At 48.2% G+C, this 15,172-nt stretch overlaps 1 protein-coding gene across 29 annotated transcripts in view; it reads left to right on the top strand.

The window, feature by feature from the left end:
- Positions 1-15,172, top strand: part of MICAL2 (microtubule associated monooxygenase, calponin and LIM domain containing 2) — a 261,462-nt gene that overhangs the window by 128,857 nt on the left and 117,433 nt on the right. For all 29 annotated transcript variants that reach the window (XM_054524644.2, XM_054524638.2, XM_054524637.2 and 26 more), the window contains 6 exons: positions 516-642; positions 1,313-1,403; positions 2,569-2,716; positions 4,084-4,283; positions 4,946-5,052; positions 14,118-14,186. In XM_054524644.2, coding sequence (XP_054380619.1) covers positions 516-642; positions 1,313-1,403; positions 2,569-2,716; positions 4,084-4,283; positions 4,946-5,052; positions 14,118-14,186 — 742 coding nt within the window. The remainder of the gene's footprint in view (positions 1-515; positions 643-1,312; positions 1,404-2,568; positions 2,717-4,083; positions 4,284-4,945; positions 5,053-14,117; positions 14,187-15,172) is intronic.

Below are 15,172 nucleotides of genomic sequence, written 5' to 3'. Positions count from 1 at the left end.
TCTCCTGTCCTGGATGGGGGTTGGATTCTCTGGCTTTCCAGGCCTTTCCCACCACTGAGATCCTGGGCTTCTTCCCAGACCCCTGCTGCTGGCCACGTGGCTATGACAGCTGGTGGACGGGGGGAGGTCAGGGCTGGCGGGCGGAGGCAGGCCTCTGACAATCTTGGGTGTGGAAGCCTGTGGTCGTGGGAAGCAGGCCGCAGGAGGCAGCGTGGCTGAGCATGGTTATGGCAAAACCACAGGCCACCGTGCTGCCAGCCCTTCATCCCTCCCCCTGCCTGGGTGGAGGAGCCCAGCATCCCCGTCACCCAGGCGCCCCTTTCCTCTCGGCCCCTTTGACCTTCTCCCCACTTTGCAGATCTCAAGAACCAGGAGTGTCAGGTATTTCAGGGAAGGGTTAGACAAACATGTCCAGGAAGCCCTTGAGCCAGAGGAAAGGGGAAGTAGGGAAGGGTGGGGACAAGGCCTGAGGTGGCAAAAGTGATCCCTGACCTCCAGGCTCTGCCTCCCTCCAGGGAAAGTCTCTACCGGCTGTTACCTCAGACAACCCCGGAGAACATCAACAAGAACTTTGAGCAGTACACGTTGGACCCAGGGACACGGTACCCAAACCTCAACTCACACTGTGTCAGGCCCCATCAGGCAAGTCCATTGCTGGGGCCCTGTCTGAATCACTCTGCACTGAACAGTGGGAAGAGGCGGTGGGGAGGAGGTCACATTAAGTTTTGGTCCATTCCTGGGACGGAGGCCACCAAGGCCTGCTGGCCTAATGGTGGGACCAGTTCTTCTCCCCACTCAAGTCAGCATTCTTTCTAGCCCACAGGACAGAACTAGAACACATATAGGGGGAGAGAGATATATGTATATGTGCATATATTTACATATATTGTCACTATGCATATGCATTGCTGATCTTACCTGTCTCAAATAATCTACTTGGCCAAATATGCTCTCTGCATACCACCCTTGGTCCTGGGGTCCATTTCTTCTTCCACTGATTTAAAGCCACCAAACTCTCAACCTCTTTGGTCAATAGAACAGAAAATTGTGTGAATTTTTAAAATTAGCTAATTACATACACACAAATTAGCTACAGACATTCCCACTTAGTTTGCCTGCATCTGGTTGGAGGATTGAGGCCCATTGCTCTATGACTGAAGTTGCCTGCGTTCCCTTGCTGAAGGTCATGCCTCCCAGCAATAGAGGAAAATGGTGGCAGGCACTGAATTGGGGGTAGGTCGAGTTTAGGGGCCCTGAGACTAGGATTTGGGGGAAAACTGGTGGGCAAGCATGTTGTCTCTCTCGCTCATAGGTGAAGCATTTGTATATCACTAAGGAGCTGGAGCACTACCCTCTCGAGAGACTGGGCTCAGTGAGGAGATCTGTCAACCTCTCCAGGAAGGGTAAGCGGCCCTCCTGGGACCCTGGTGGGTGGCAGGGAAGAGCTTTGAGGGGAGGAGGACTGCTCAGTGACCGTGGTGACACAGGCTGTGCAACCAGCCTGGCTCTGCCCCTTTACCTGTGTGGCCATGGGCAGGCACCTCTCCTCTTTGTACTCCAGTTCCTCCTCTGTGAGACCAAGAGAACCCCTGCCCAGAGAATCATTATGAGGATGAAAGGAGCTAGTGTGTGTCGAGAGCTTCACACAGTAAACGTGAACCAGGGGATTATTTCACTGGGACTTGTTCGTATTTTCCTGTTGTTTCCTGCATGGGGGCCTTGTCCCCTTAAGTAGATAATGAGCTTAATGCACTTCACCCTTTTCCTGATCATCCTGGGCCTAGCAGTGCGCTGGACACAGGACCAGTGCTCAACACAGGGAGATGGGATGGTTAAATGAGGAACTCCCAGCACCTAGCTCAGCTCAGGATGCTCTCCTGCTTAGAGACCTCTTTGGCTACCTGTGCCTGCCCAGGCTTTGCCTCCTCTCCTTCCTTAGGCAAACTCAGCTGTACTCCCTCCCCTCCACACACCACGACATGCCCCACTGCTGTAATAAACCACTTACTATAATCAACCATTTTACTGTTACACAAACATAGCAGGTTTTTCTAGATTCTTTGCCACCGCACAGTCCTTTCTGTCTTCCTGGAATGACTTCTTCCGTCTGATAAGTTCCTAGATGCTCTCAAAGAACAAGCTCAAACGTACCTCCCCATTATACTTTTCTTTGGAGAATTCCCCTCCCAGTGCAGACTCAGGCAAACCTGCTAATGTGCTCCCACAGCCCCCTGTTTCTCCCTCCATTGCAGCACTGTGTCATTGTCACCCCCTCTGTGACTATCTTCCCCACTAGATGAGCGTGTTGTTGGCAGGGCCTAAACACAGTAGGTCTTAGGAACTCTACTGGAAGAGAACATGCTTCCTCTCCCCTCCTGCCACACTCCTGACCAGGCTCCCAAACAGCAGTCCTCAGGGAGCTGCACCCATGCCAGTGGCCCCCTGCCCTGGCCACTTGCCTTGGGGCCGCTTCTCCTGGTCCCCAGCCATGGTGGCAATAAGAAGGGATCGCCAGGGCAGACTGTGTGAGATTCCTGCAGAGCCTCACTGCCTGCGCTCTCCTTGCAGAGTCAGATATCCGGCCCAGCAAGCTCCTAACCTGGTGCCAGCAGCAGACAGAGGGCTACCAGCATGTCAACGTCACCGACCTGACCACATCCTGGCGCAGTGGGTTGGCCCTGTGTGCCATCATCCACCGCTTCCGGCCTGAGCTCATGTGAGTCTGGGGCCCAGGCTGGCCCCTGGAGACGAGGGATGCCAAGGCCATTCTGCTGCATGCAGAATCTTCATTACTTGGTTCAATATTTCTGTGTTTCGATTTGAGATTTTTCTTAACATTTGTTCTTTTCCCTTTGCACTGATTACTCTGTCAGCAGTGTGTTTGATCTGTGTTCCTCCTAATATGTGAGGATAAAAATTGGCTCAGGCTTAGTGATGGCACTCTTGACACCTCACCCCCCACTACCCTCCCCCCCCCCGACCCCCATCACCACACTCTTTGGAAATTTGAGCATTCACACCTTGGAGCTCCACCCTCAAGAGAGAAGTATGGGCCAGACCTAATTCCAGGGACTAGTTTGAGGGTTTTATAGAATTAGGTTTGAGACCCAGATCCATAAGCTGTGTGTCCTTGGGCAAGCCACTTACCTTCTCTGAGCTTTAGATTCTTCATCTACAAATTAGAAATAGCAGCAGGGTCATTGGGGAGATCAGGTGATGTTTGCGGAAACACTGTGGTGCTAAAGCATGATGCATCTGTATTTAAATCAGCAGCAGCAGAATTTCACAGCCAGGTGCAAATCACAAAAAAGGCTGACAGCAAACCTACCCAAGGGCTAGCAATTGGTACTTTAGGAAACGAGGTGGCCTTAGGAGGATGGACTGTCCTTTTTTTTTTTTTTTTTTTTTTTTTTTTAAGCTGGAGTCTCTTGCTCTGTTGCCTGGGCTGGAGTGCAGTGACACAATCTCAGCTCACGGTAACCTCCCCCTCCCAGGTTCAAGCAATTCTCCTGCCTCAGTCCCCTGAGTAGCTGGGATTACAGGTGCCCACCACCACACCCGGCTAATTTTTGTATTTTTAGTAGAGTTAGAGTTTTGCCATGTTGGCCAGCCTGGTCTCAAACTAAGCTCAAGTGATCTGCCTGCCTCTGCCTCCCAAACTGCTGGGATTATAGGCATGAGCCACTGCGCCTGGTCTCCCTTTTTACTTTATGTGCTATATAACTTGATGTTTTTTTACAAGATGCCCATTTTACTTTTGTAATTAAAAAGAAAAAAAGTAAGGGATATATTTAAAAGTAAAACAGCTCATAAATGTTCCCAAGAGGTTTAAATCATTTTCTGATGGCTTTAGCCCAGGCAGCAATAATGTCATCATGGCCCGAGTCTGATTTTGTCCCTTCCTGACCAGTGGAGTGGTGGGTGAGAACTGGGAGTAGGGGCTGGGGTCACTATTCCTCCCCCGTACCCTGCCGACACCTGGCAGAGTGTCACCCTCAGCGCTCCTTACCACCTGAAGGTGCTCAGCTCGCCACACCTCTGCCTCCTCTCCCTGAATTTCTCTACTTTGTTTTGATTCTCTAGCAACTTTGACTCTTTGAATGAAGATGATGCTGTGGAGAACAACCAGCTCGCATTTGATGTGGCTGAGCGAGAGTTTGGGATCCCTCCAGTGACCACGGGCAAAGAGATGGCATCTGCCCAGGAGCCTGACAAGCTCAGCATGGTCATGTACCTCTCCAAGTTCTACGAGCTCTTCCGGGGCACCCCACTGAGGCCCGTAGGTAAGCACCTGCACAGAGGTTTTGCTTAGCCCCTTGAGCCAACTCTGTCCTTGTCTCTGAGTCTGGCTGCTCCTAACACTGGTATGGTCTGTTCTGGGGCTGCCCAGTGTGTTCCCCTTGACTTTGAGGCCAAACAGGGGTGACTCCACTCACCCAGCCCCTGTGCATGTAAGTGGATCTGTATGCCATTTACACCTTGAGTTTGGGGTGAGAGAATTATTTTAGAGGGACCTGGTTTGGTTACAATGACACCTCCTTGTTTTTGTTTTTTTGTTGTTTTTTGTTGTTTTTTGTTTTTTTATTTTTTGAGATGGAGTCTCGCTTTGTCGCCCAGGCTGGAGTGCAGTGGTGCGATCTCGGCTCACTGCAAGCTCTGCCTCCCAGGTTCACGCCATTCTCCTGCCTCAGCCTCCCAAGTAGCTGGGACTACAGGTGCCTACCACCACGCCTGGCTAATTTTTTTTGTATTTTTAGTAGAGACGCGGTTTCACCGTGTTAGCCAGGATGGTCTCGATCTCCTGACCTCGTGATCCACCTGTCTTGGCCTCCCAACTGCTGGGATTACAGGCGTGAGCCACCACACCCAGCCAACACCTCCTTGTTATAGCCATACTTCCTGGAGCCAGGTTCCAAATCACAGTTGCGCTTTTATTTCCCAACAGATTCTTGGCGCAAAAACTATGGAGAAAATGCTGACCTCAGCTTGGCCAAATCATCCATTTCTAATAACTATCTCAACCTTACATTTCCAAGGAAGAGGACTCCACGAGTAAGTTTTGGCCTGGTTTTGGTTTTATTTCCCATTGCACGTGGACGGGGTATGAGGAACAGGGATTGTCACATTCTCAGCCTGTTGAGGCTAGTAAGTTACATGGATCAGGCGCTCCCGGAAGATGCTAGTAAAACTCGGATTAGTGACTGAGTGTTTTTGGAAGTTCTTCCTGGCACTGTGTAGCTAGTTTCAATGACTTCAAAGTGGTTATAGGAAGGACACGGTAGCAAGCTGATAGAACATATTGGTGAATGCTTTTAGAAGTAAATTAGATCAGCTCTGCTTCCTGAGGGATGGGGATGAAATGATTTCTCACTGTGCTGAGCAGTTTAGATCTGGAACATGATGGCCATCAGTTTAGTGGCAGAAGTGCATGGTGATGATGCTCCATTTACACATCTGTTCCATTAATTTGTATTTATTCACTCATTCAACAAATATATATTGGGCTCTCCTATAGGTCAACTTTAGGGCTATATTTTTTGTTTCTGATGAGGGGAGCAAATATACAGAAGTAAATAATATATGGACCTTGACTTTGAGGAGCTCGGAGCCTAATAAAGAGGTTCCCAAACTTTCTCAACTTATAGCACCCTTAGTGTCTCTGTAATTTTTTTCATAGTGTGCCTATACCAAAATAAATACCTAACAGTTTCATTTATTAAGTAGTTAAGACCAAATAACTTAATAGAAGCATTTTTCAAGGTGTCTGACAGACATGATAGTGTTTTCCTAGAAAATTAAAAATATTCTGTGGCACCTCTGTGAGTTCACATGCTGCCGTGGGACACAGTTTGGGCATCACATGCCTAAGGAGCAGTGACAGTTTCGTGTGAATGCTAACATCTCTGTGGGATGCATAATGCAAGTTCTCTTGCTTGATGTGCACATTTTACAGATAAAAATGGAGGCCTATGGTTGTGGTGGCTCACGCCTGTAATCCCAGCACTTTGGGAGGCCAAGGCAGGCAGATCACCTGAGGTCAGGAGTTTGAGACCAGCCTGGCCAATATGAGGAAACCCTGTATCTACTAAACATACAAAAAATTAGCCAGGTGTGGTGACAGGTGCCTGTAATCCCAGCTACTTGGGAGGCTGAGGCAGGAGAATCGCTTGAACCCAGGAGGCAGAGGTTGCAGTGAGCTGAGATTGCACCATTGCACTCCAGCCTGGATAAGAAGAATGAAATTCCACCAAAAAAAAAAAAAAAAAAAAAAAAAATTGGAGGCCTAGAGAGGCTAGGTGCCTTGGCCAGGTCACCTGCTACTCTGTTGTACTTCATTACTTTGCCCCTACCCCATGCTTCCTTCACACTAATTAATCCACTCATTGAAAGGCATTTGTTGTGTATCCAGTTATAGGACATACAGAAGTAATGTGAGGCTTGACCTTGGAGTCCAGTTAGGAAGATAGATGCTGGGAAGATAGGGAGAAAACTGAGAACCAAGAGTCCGAACCTTGGGGAACAAGGGAGTTTGAGGCGCTGGCAGAGGCAGAGCAGCCAGGAAAGAAGATGGGAAGGGGAACGGAGAGTTGGAAAGTCAGAGAGGGAGTCGGGAAGCCCAGGGAGGAGAGTGCTTCTACGGGATGGGCCCTGGAGACCATGCCAGGCAACAGGGAAGCCAGCCAGGGTCGGGGCTGAGGACAGGCTATGGGATGTGGATGCGTTGGGGCAGATGGCAAATGTCAGAGTTCTAGGACTGGACTGGGGAGTTCCTGGGGTGGTCAGTGGGAGCAGAGGAGAGAAGATGGGTGGAGGAGAATAGGACCAGAGTGAAGCCACTGGTGGGAGCAGGGGTGGCTTGGGGTAGGGGCAGTTGTAAGTACCTGCCCAGAGCTTGCCTGCCCTCCCCAGGATGGCAGGGTGCCCTCCACCAACAGGACTGGAGGCCTCTGCAAGATTCTGAGTCTCTCTAGGTGACCAAGAGTCTCTTTAAGCTTGGCCAAGGCAGCCATATCTAGCCAGCCCCTCCACCCAGGGTGGGATGGGGCCACCCAGCCTCCTTTCCCTGGGCTGTGTGAGCAGTGGTCACTTTTTCCACTGAGGCCTGAACTCCCTGCTCCCTGGGATGCTGCAGCAGCTGTTTTGCCAACTCCAGGAGCAGGATGCTGCATGCTTCTGTGGCTCCCTAGCTCTAGGAAGGAATGGGCTAGCAAGGCCTTAGCTGGGCAAGGAAGATGGCAACAGAGCAGTTAAAATGATGAGCTGCACCCAGCCTCTCTCCCACTCTGAGCTGGCCCAACCTAGAGGCTCTGTGTGAGGGCTGCATTGTCCACCATGTTCCCACTGAGTAAATGGGGCTGTCTTCTGGATACCAGTGGTCAGCTTGTTCTACCTCCAGCCCAAGGACCCCTGTCTTGGGCTGTTTGGCCCCAAGCAAGCCAGTCAGTGTTTCTGGAAGCTCTCTGAGACAGACATTTACTGCCTTTCTCCATTCACCGTGTTTCTCCCACTTGGCCCACAGAGGGAACTGGAGAGGGATGTTTCAACCTTTCACTCACCACACCTCTATTTACAGAGTGACAGAATTGAAACAGCCCGGCCAGCACTGGCTTGGGAGCTGGGGATGGTTAAAAGTTAGGAATCAGCAAGGCTAGCCAGGCCTCCCAAGGGCTGAGGGCCTCACTCCACTTCCCTCTGGCTCTGCTAGAAAATGCTTGCGGTGGAGGGCTCTGCCCAGCCCAATTCTGGCCCCTTTTGAATCCTGTTCAGTCTTCTTCAGGGTGTGTCCCTAGGCTGCCCATTCTGAGAAGAGTCAAGGCCCACAGATCTGTTCTCTCCCACAGCCTCATTTAATCTTTGCACTCTACCCCATCTTTGGATAGGTAGAGATATTTGGCCATTGAGTTAAGTGCCTGGCATGGGCATTATTTGTTCTCTCAGAGTGATGGAGCACTTCGTCTGGGTGAGTTAGGTGGTTTCGTAAAGCTACTGGGTCACCACACTGTGCCTTGGCCATCACTGAGATACCTCTGCATTCTGTCTACCACTCAATGCCAGCACAGTGATCAGGGCCACATAGAAAGTACCTTCTTACCATCCTACCAGTTACCTTGTTGTATCTGAACGCTTTTTTGATTTGGGGAACCTAATGGCAATGCTCTTTGGCCTCAACATTTCCCACTAGCAAAGAACACTGAGTCCACCCCAGTCTGGTCCTGCACAGCCACAGGGGATGTCTGCACATAAGACTCTGAAATCCATACGCAATTACACGTCTGTACATAGAGGCTCCCTCACATTTACACCAAGATATCAGTACAACAAAACAGGCAGCCCTCAATGACCTTGCTCATCAGCCCTTCCGGAGTGGAGATACAGGACAGGCATGCTTGCACGAGTCTATACAATAGCCCTCCCCACAAACACAGACAATATCTGTACATATAGGTGCATTTGTATTTGACCTTCCTCCCTGCCCCTCCCTAACTTCCTCTCCGTCTTCCAGAGGAATATATTGATATGGGAATTGAGCTATGAGTGCACATTTATTTACAATGTGGCATCTTCATCTGAAGAGGATCCACTGGTTCTCTGCTGAGTCAGGCTTAAGAACCTCCCTCCTGATTTTCACTGACGATGTTAAATTCTTCTTTCCCCCCCAATCTTATCTTCCTGATAACATGCAATCCAAGCAAGATGTATCAACTTCAAGCAAAATGAAAGGCTTTTTCTCCATCAAGGATCTCATTTACTTTTAGAGAGAGTAACTTTTCCATTCCCACTGTGAGTGGTAACCCATTGGGTTGATTAGTTCTGAAAACTGGGCAGCCCACGCCTGGAAAAAGGAGAGCTTGGGGACTGTATTTTCCTCTTAAAAGGCCCTTGGTCTGCTTCTGCAGATCTGTCTGTCGTCCTGGTGAGCATCTAAAAGCCTCATGGCATGGGACAGTTCCTGGGGGCTCCAGGGCTCTAGTCATCATGCATGTAGGTGACACTTGAACATATAACCAGGGCATCTATCATGCCTGTGTGCATGGGCACACACACAGACATACACCCTCAGACTCACAATACCTACCAGTAGTCTCTTAGACCTACCACACATGGTGACACCTGTACTCATGGCCACTACGGTCATTACTGTACACATATGCAGAACACTAATTTTTGTCCCATTCTGAGCCCACTCCTTAGGGGATAAAACAGAACTTGTCACTTGTCCCTGGAGAGCTCATCCCAGAAGCCAGATGGGTGGCCCCAGGTTTGATCCTGCTTAACCAGGTCCTCCTCCTCCTCCAGCACTGGTCCCTGACAGAGTGGCATTCACAAAATGTGACTGACATTTTTGTCAATATCTGGTCTGAGTGGTCCAGGTCCCCCTCCCCAACCCTCCTCTTCCTGAGCCACCTGCACACTTTCTGAAGAGCCGGGTGGCATTACGTGCAAAGGCGCCTCTTCCTTCCATCTATTCATTCAACAACTGTTTCTTAAGTGCCTATTTCATGTGGAGTTCTCCTCAGTACCGGGGATGGAGCAGTGAACGAAACAAGCAAGGACCCTGCCTAGGCAGCTTACCTTCTAGTGGGATTTACGAACTTCCTCTCACCTCACTTCCCCAACTTCTCTCACAGAACCACACACCCAGCAGCCAAAGCTCCCCACTAGGTTTCCAGGACTTCTCATGGCAGAGGTTTGAAGGAGGCTTAGGGGAGTCAAGAGTGCTGCTTTCCAAGGCTGGGCAAGCACAGGGCCCTGGAGTATCCCCTCCAGGTGCGCGCAGGTCATGGCTGAAGCTACTCTCTCTCCTTTCCTCAGTGCAATCTCAGTCCAGGATTCAGAGCTGATTTACAGATTGGGAATGCAGTTAGAAGTCAAGCAGACAAACACAGATTTACGTCTGCTGGGGGTCTGGCAAATGTTCTAGCCTCTCAGAAAGCTCCTTTGCTTGTCTGAAAAATGAGGGTAACAACATGTACATCATTGTATTGCTGCAAAGATGAGGTGAGCAAATGCGTGCGGCAGGTCTGAGCACCATGTCTGGCAGGTGGAAGGTGCTTAGTAAATGATAGTTCTTTTCCTTTAGAAATGATGATTAAATGAAGATGCTTGTTTTCTCAAAAGATGAGTAAAACGATCTGGCTTGAACACTTGGTTCTGTACTGCAACCACAATCAATACAGCCCTCTGCAGCATACAAAACACTTTCATATACATCTCATTTGCTCCTCATGTCACCTTTGGAGGAAGGCTGAGAACATATTTTCATGCCAATTTTTAGATGGGGAAACTTGGACTTCGGGAGATTACATTTTGATAAGTCATGTAGGTGGTAAATGTCAAAGCCAGAAGTAGAGTTCAGATGTTTAAAATTCTGTTACTCTGCCAAGCATGGTGTCTCATGCCTGTAATCCCAGCACTTTGGGAGGCTGAGGTGGGCAGATTGCTTGAGGCCAGGAGTTCAAGACCAGCCTGGCCAACAAAGTGAAACCCTGTCTCTACTAAAAATACAAAAATTAGCCTGGGTGGTGGTGCACACCAGTAGTCCCAGCTTCTTGGGAGGCTGAGGCACGAGAATCACTTTAACCCGGGAGGCAGAGGTTGCAGTGAGCCAAGATCACACCACTGCACTCCAGCCTGGGCAACACAGCAAGACCCTGTCCCCAAAAAGAGAATAAATAAAATAAAATTCTGTTACTAACACTAGCCTCACTAATAGTGTCTAATACTTGTACAGTAGTACCCTCCTTATCTGCAGTTTTGCTTTCTAAGGTTTCAGTGACCTGTGTTCACCCATGGTCCAAAAATATTAAAAAGAAAATTCCAGAAACAATTCAGTTTTAGATTGCACACCATTCTGAGTAGCATGATGAAATCTCACAGCATCCCACTCCATCCTGCCTGGAATGTGAATCATCCCTTTGTCCAGCATATCCATGGTGTATTTGCTACCCACCCATTAGTCACCTTAGCTGTCTCAGTTACCAGATCAAAAAAACAGCTTATCTAGGGTTTGGCAGTATCCATGGTTTCTGGATTCCACTGGGGACCTTGGAATGTATCTGCCATGGATGAGGGGAGACTACTGTCTAGCACGTTGTAGTTTAAGAAGTGTTTTACATCTGTGATTTCATTACTCTCATAACAGCTTATGAACTAAACAATATAAGATCCCTTCTTGTAGTTAAGGAAACTGAAGTCAAAGTAGTTTGATGGTTTTCCTGAGATCACACAGCTGGGAAATAATTAGTACCAATGCTCAAATCCATGATTCCTTGAAGAAAGAGCTCTCTTGCTATCACTGGCCATCTTCCTAACTATCATAGCTGCTGCCCAAATCAACAAAACCATAGCCTGCAATGGTCAACCTCTCTTCCTATGACCCATATCTAAATTATTCCTGGGCTAGGCTATACCAGCTAACTAAATATAAAGTTTGTTTGCTTTAAGCTAAAATCACATTAACTCGGGCAGTATGGGAACATGGTTATCTTGTGCTGATCAAATAAATGTTCAGATTGGCAGATCTATGTCTTTGATTTTTTTAATAGGAAAACCAATTAGTTTAATAAATGCCTTTTGGTATATAGACTCTTTCAAATCATTGGGAAATCATGATAAGAAAGTATTCTTAGGGCGGAAGAGCTGGAAACATTAATGGGAAAAGAACATAAGTTATTTATTCTCATGTTCTCTTTGGGCACAATAAGTATTTTCTTTCTTCTTGTACTTTGAATTCTTTGTAGAGTGAAACAGGGTCCAAGGAAAAGGGAGTACTGAAGCAATTTTGGTTCACAAATATAGATATACAGATAAGAAAAAAGTAGATAAATCTCTAGGTTTGAATGTTCTTAACCTTTTTATTTTAGCCTAGCTCTTAGTTGAGAATCAGTGCTTCAATGTTAAATTCATAAGGAAGAGTAGAAACCATTTGGGTATGTGTGTTGCTAACCTTTCCATAGACTGCATTTGGTTGTCCCATGGGTCAGGGTGGGTCAGATGGGCTGAGGTTGTCCCCATCCATGTCCTTTATTCCCCCTGAAGGATTTGGAGTCTTCTTAGGAGCTGCTGGCTGGGCACGGCCTCCCCAGGAATGCCCTTCATAAGCCCATAGCTAATATGGCTGTCTTCAATCTATATAGGCTCCCGTGGAACAGTCCCACCCTAGGCTTGTTGAGTACAAAAGAGAGTAAAATGTTTTGCCCTTTGGAGGAAGAGCCAAATCCTCATTTAAGGTAGAAACCAAAAAAAAAAAAAAAAAACAGAAAACTCTAAGATTATGCATGAAGCATTCTTGTTGGGTAGGACATTCTGTACTTTCACAGGCCCCAGGTTTGGGCTGGCAAGAGCAGCATTCCCAGGTTGTGGAGCTGGGGGTCCAGACAGCCTGTTCCTCTAAGACCCAACATTGTTGCAAATAAGGTCATCTGTTTCTCTTGGTGTTTGCCCAAGCTTTTGGCTTAAAATCTTTTCCATTCACAGAATAATGATTTATTAGAAGCTGAGGAAAATGTTCAAGAGAAGGCAGGGCCTTTTGATGTGTTGTTTTGTGCTGCCTGGGGCAAATTTTTGAACAAATATCAATGGACTAAACTGTGGTTGATCTTGTCTTTAAAAACAAACAAAAAAATCTGGTGCTGGTAAATATGGGGAGAGGGCAGGGGATGATGAAGAGGACAAGAGATGAGGAAGCAGGTGCTTTCCGTTGGAGGGAGGGGGTGTGTACTGGGTTGTGTGTTGGGGCACCCATAGCTAGGGATGTTGTTTCAGAACAACCAGGAGGTGAAAGAATCCTCCTGTGATTGGGTAGATTAGGATTTACGGGGCTGATTGGGCTGTATGCCTGTGTTTGAGGTGAGCAGGGGGCCTGCAGCACTTCCCCCTGAATCCCAAATGGTAGAAAGGCTAGGATTTAATATGGGCCTGCGATGGAGGGCCCCTCTGAGAGAGTAGGAGGCTCCCTGCAGAAGGGATCTATGGTCAATAGGACATGGATCCCTGGTTCTGACAGAACTAGCCATTTGGAGAAGGCTCCAGTGGCTGAAGACTGGTAGCAGAGAAGTCTTACTCCAGAAAAGGATGAGGGAGCCTAGGTGGACCCTAGCCCAGCGACAAGGGTAGCCTTACCCATGGGGTACGGAGGAGGTACTCAATTCAGTCTTTCCCACTCCAGCCATAGCATCAGCTCGGCCTCCAGAGTTCTGCTCATTCCCTGAGGAGACAAGCCTGACAGCCGAGTGCCCTTTGGGAGCCCTTGCAGCGTGATGCAATGGGCTTGGGTAGAGCAGGGCTTTCTGGATTTCAATGTCCAGATTCAGGCAGCAGAGAGTGGGCTGTGAGGGGTTCTCAGTAGGGCAACCATGTCATGTATCATCTAAACCAGGAGACTTCTGAGAGTGAAGGGGGCACTGTTAACAATCAGGCTGGGGGTAAAAAGCAGTAAATCAGAACTACCCCCCACCTCCAACAAACTAGGCTGTATGGTCACGCTAGTCATCAGGCTATAGTTAATGCTTATTTGAAGTTAATAAAATATTGTTTACTAGGATCTGTGATGGTGAGTGAATTGCAGACTTGATTTGCCATCAAATCCCTAGTCAGCTCATTTGAGCCCTGAGAGTCCATATGATGTGAACCCGGTCACCTTCTTGTAAGAGAGAGGCTCCCTGGGTGCAGAGAGACCCCAGGTGGTCTCCATAAGGCAGCACACTGAAAGCATCAGCAGACCTGGCTGCGGCCTTGGGCAAACCATTAAACTGCTCTGAGCCCAAGTCCACACTGCAATGGAGATCATCCCTGCCCTGCCTATGTCACCGGGATTCTTTTTGCTTTGATGTTTCATGAAGATCTTTTGGGATGTAATTCCAGCCCCTTCTGACGAAGCCTTGGCTCCCTAGGTGGAGTGAGGTTCTCTCCACCGTGCCTGAACAAAACTCTGTGACAGCATTTGTCACGGTGCGGAGTAATTTACCACCACGCCTGTCTGTAGGCTGACAGCTGTTTGTGGGCAGGGACACATCCTCAGCGCCAGCTCAAAGCCAGCCCTATGGCCTCAGGGATCTTAGTGGGACTGAAGCCCTTGGTGGCCCCCAGAGCTCACCCTGCTTTCTTGGCCATTGCAGGTGGATGGTCAAACCGGAGAGAATGACATGAACAAACGGAGGCGGAAGGGCTTCAATAACCTGGACGAGGTTTGTGTACACAGTGTGGGTTTAAATAGAGGCTCGTTTCCTGACAACCAGTGGCCATAGGCAGCCTCACTGTGATAGCAGCCTGGCCCTGTTCCTTCCCTCTCTCATGAACCACTGGGTTCCAAGCTTGGCGTGATGGAAAAATAGTTGGGGTTTTGGATCTCGCTTCACTACTTACTAGCTATGTAACCTTGAGAAACACAACCTTCCAGGATGTGGTTCATGTCTGTAACATGCAATGATACACTTGAAATACATGAAACTTCGCAGGACTTTTAAAGATGAATAAGATGAACATGGTATCTGACACATGTTAATCAATATACAACCACTGTTAACAGTAAATAGTAAAGAGGCATCAGCACTCCCACTTTTCTCCCAATCATCGTTTGTATCCATTTGTTTCCTTTGCTTTTAGCCTTTAAGGCATATGTCCTGGTGCCCACAAGTGCCACCTTCTGGTGAAAGAAGAAAATTACAGGTTACTTTGTCAAAGGAGAGCCTGAATCTCTCACGGGCTTCTGAAAAATTGATCAAGGGGAAAGAGTGTCAGTGCCTGCTTCCCTGGGCAGCTTTTAAAAGAGACCTGAGATATACACGTCATTCAAAAAAAGCCATTCCAACTCCACAAGCATGCATATTGTCAGTGAAGTGTGGGATGCCGGCTTTCGCCAGCCTACTGGCTGACCTCAAAATGATGACTTAGAGGCATGAGGGACGGTCTGTATAATACATTGATATCTGATTGATAGGAGGTAGAAGGGACTTTTTCTGCTGTTTATGGTCAAAGAGTTTTTATTGCTGTATAGTTGCATGGCATGGTTGTTCGTGTCTGACTTGCTGCACCTCACAACAGTGAGCTTTATAATAAATAGAGTCATGAGGTTCACCTTGGGGAAAGCAGCAGCCAGCCATTCAACCCATTATCTGTGATGGTCAAAGGGAAGCACTGACAAAGAAAAACGAGTTCAGTTCACATCTTAAAA

The sequence above is a fragment of the Pongo abelii genome, chromosome 9 (genome assembly GCF_028885655.2).
Source record: "Pongo abelii isolate AG06213 chromosome 9, NHGRI_mPonAbe1-v2.0_pri, whole genome shotgun sequence".
Classification (NCBI taxonomy): Eukaryota; Metazoa; Chordata; class Mammalia; order Primates; family Hominidae; genus Pongo; species Pongo abelii.
Note: the sequence above shows the minus strand (reverse complement) of the source record. Positions and strands in the feature narration are given on the sequence as shown.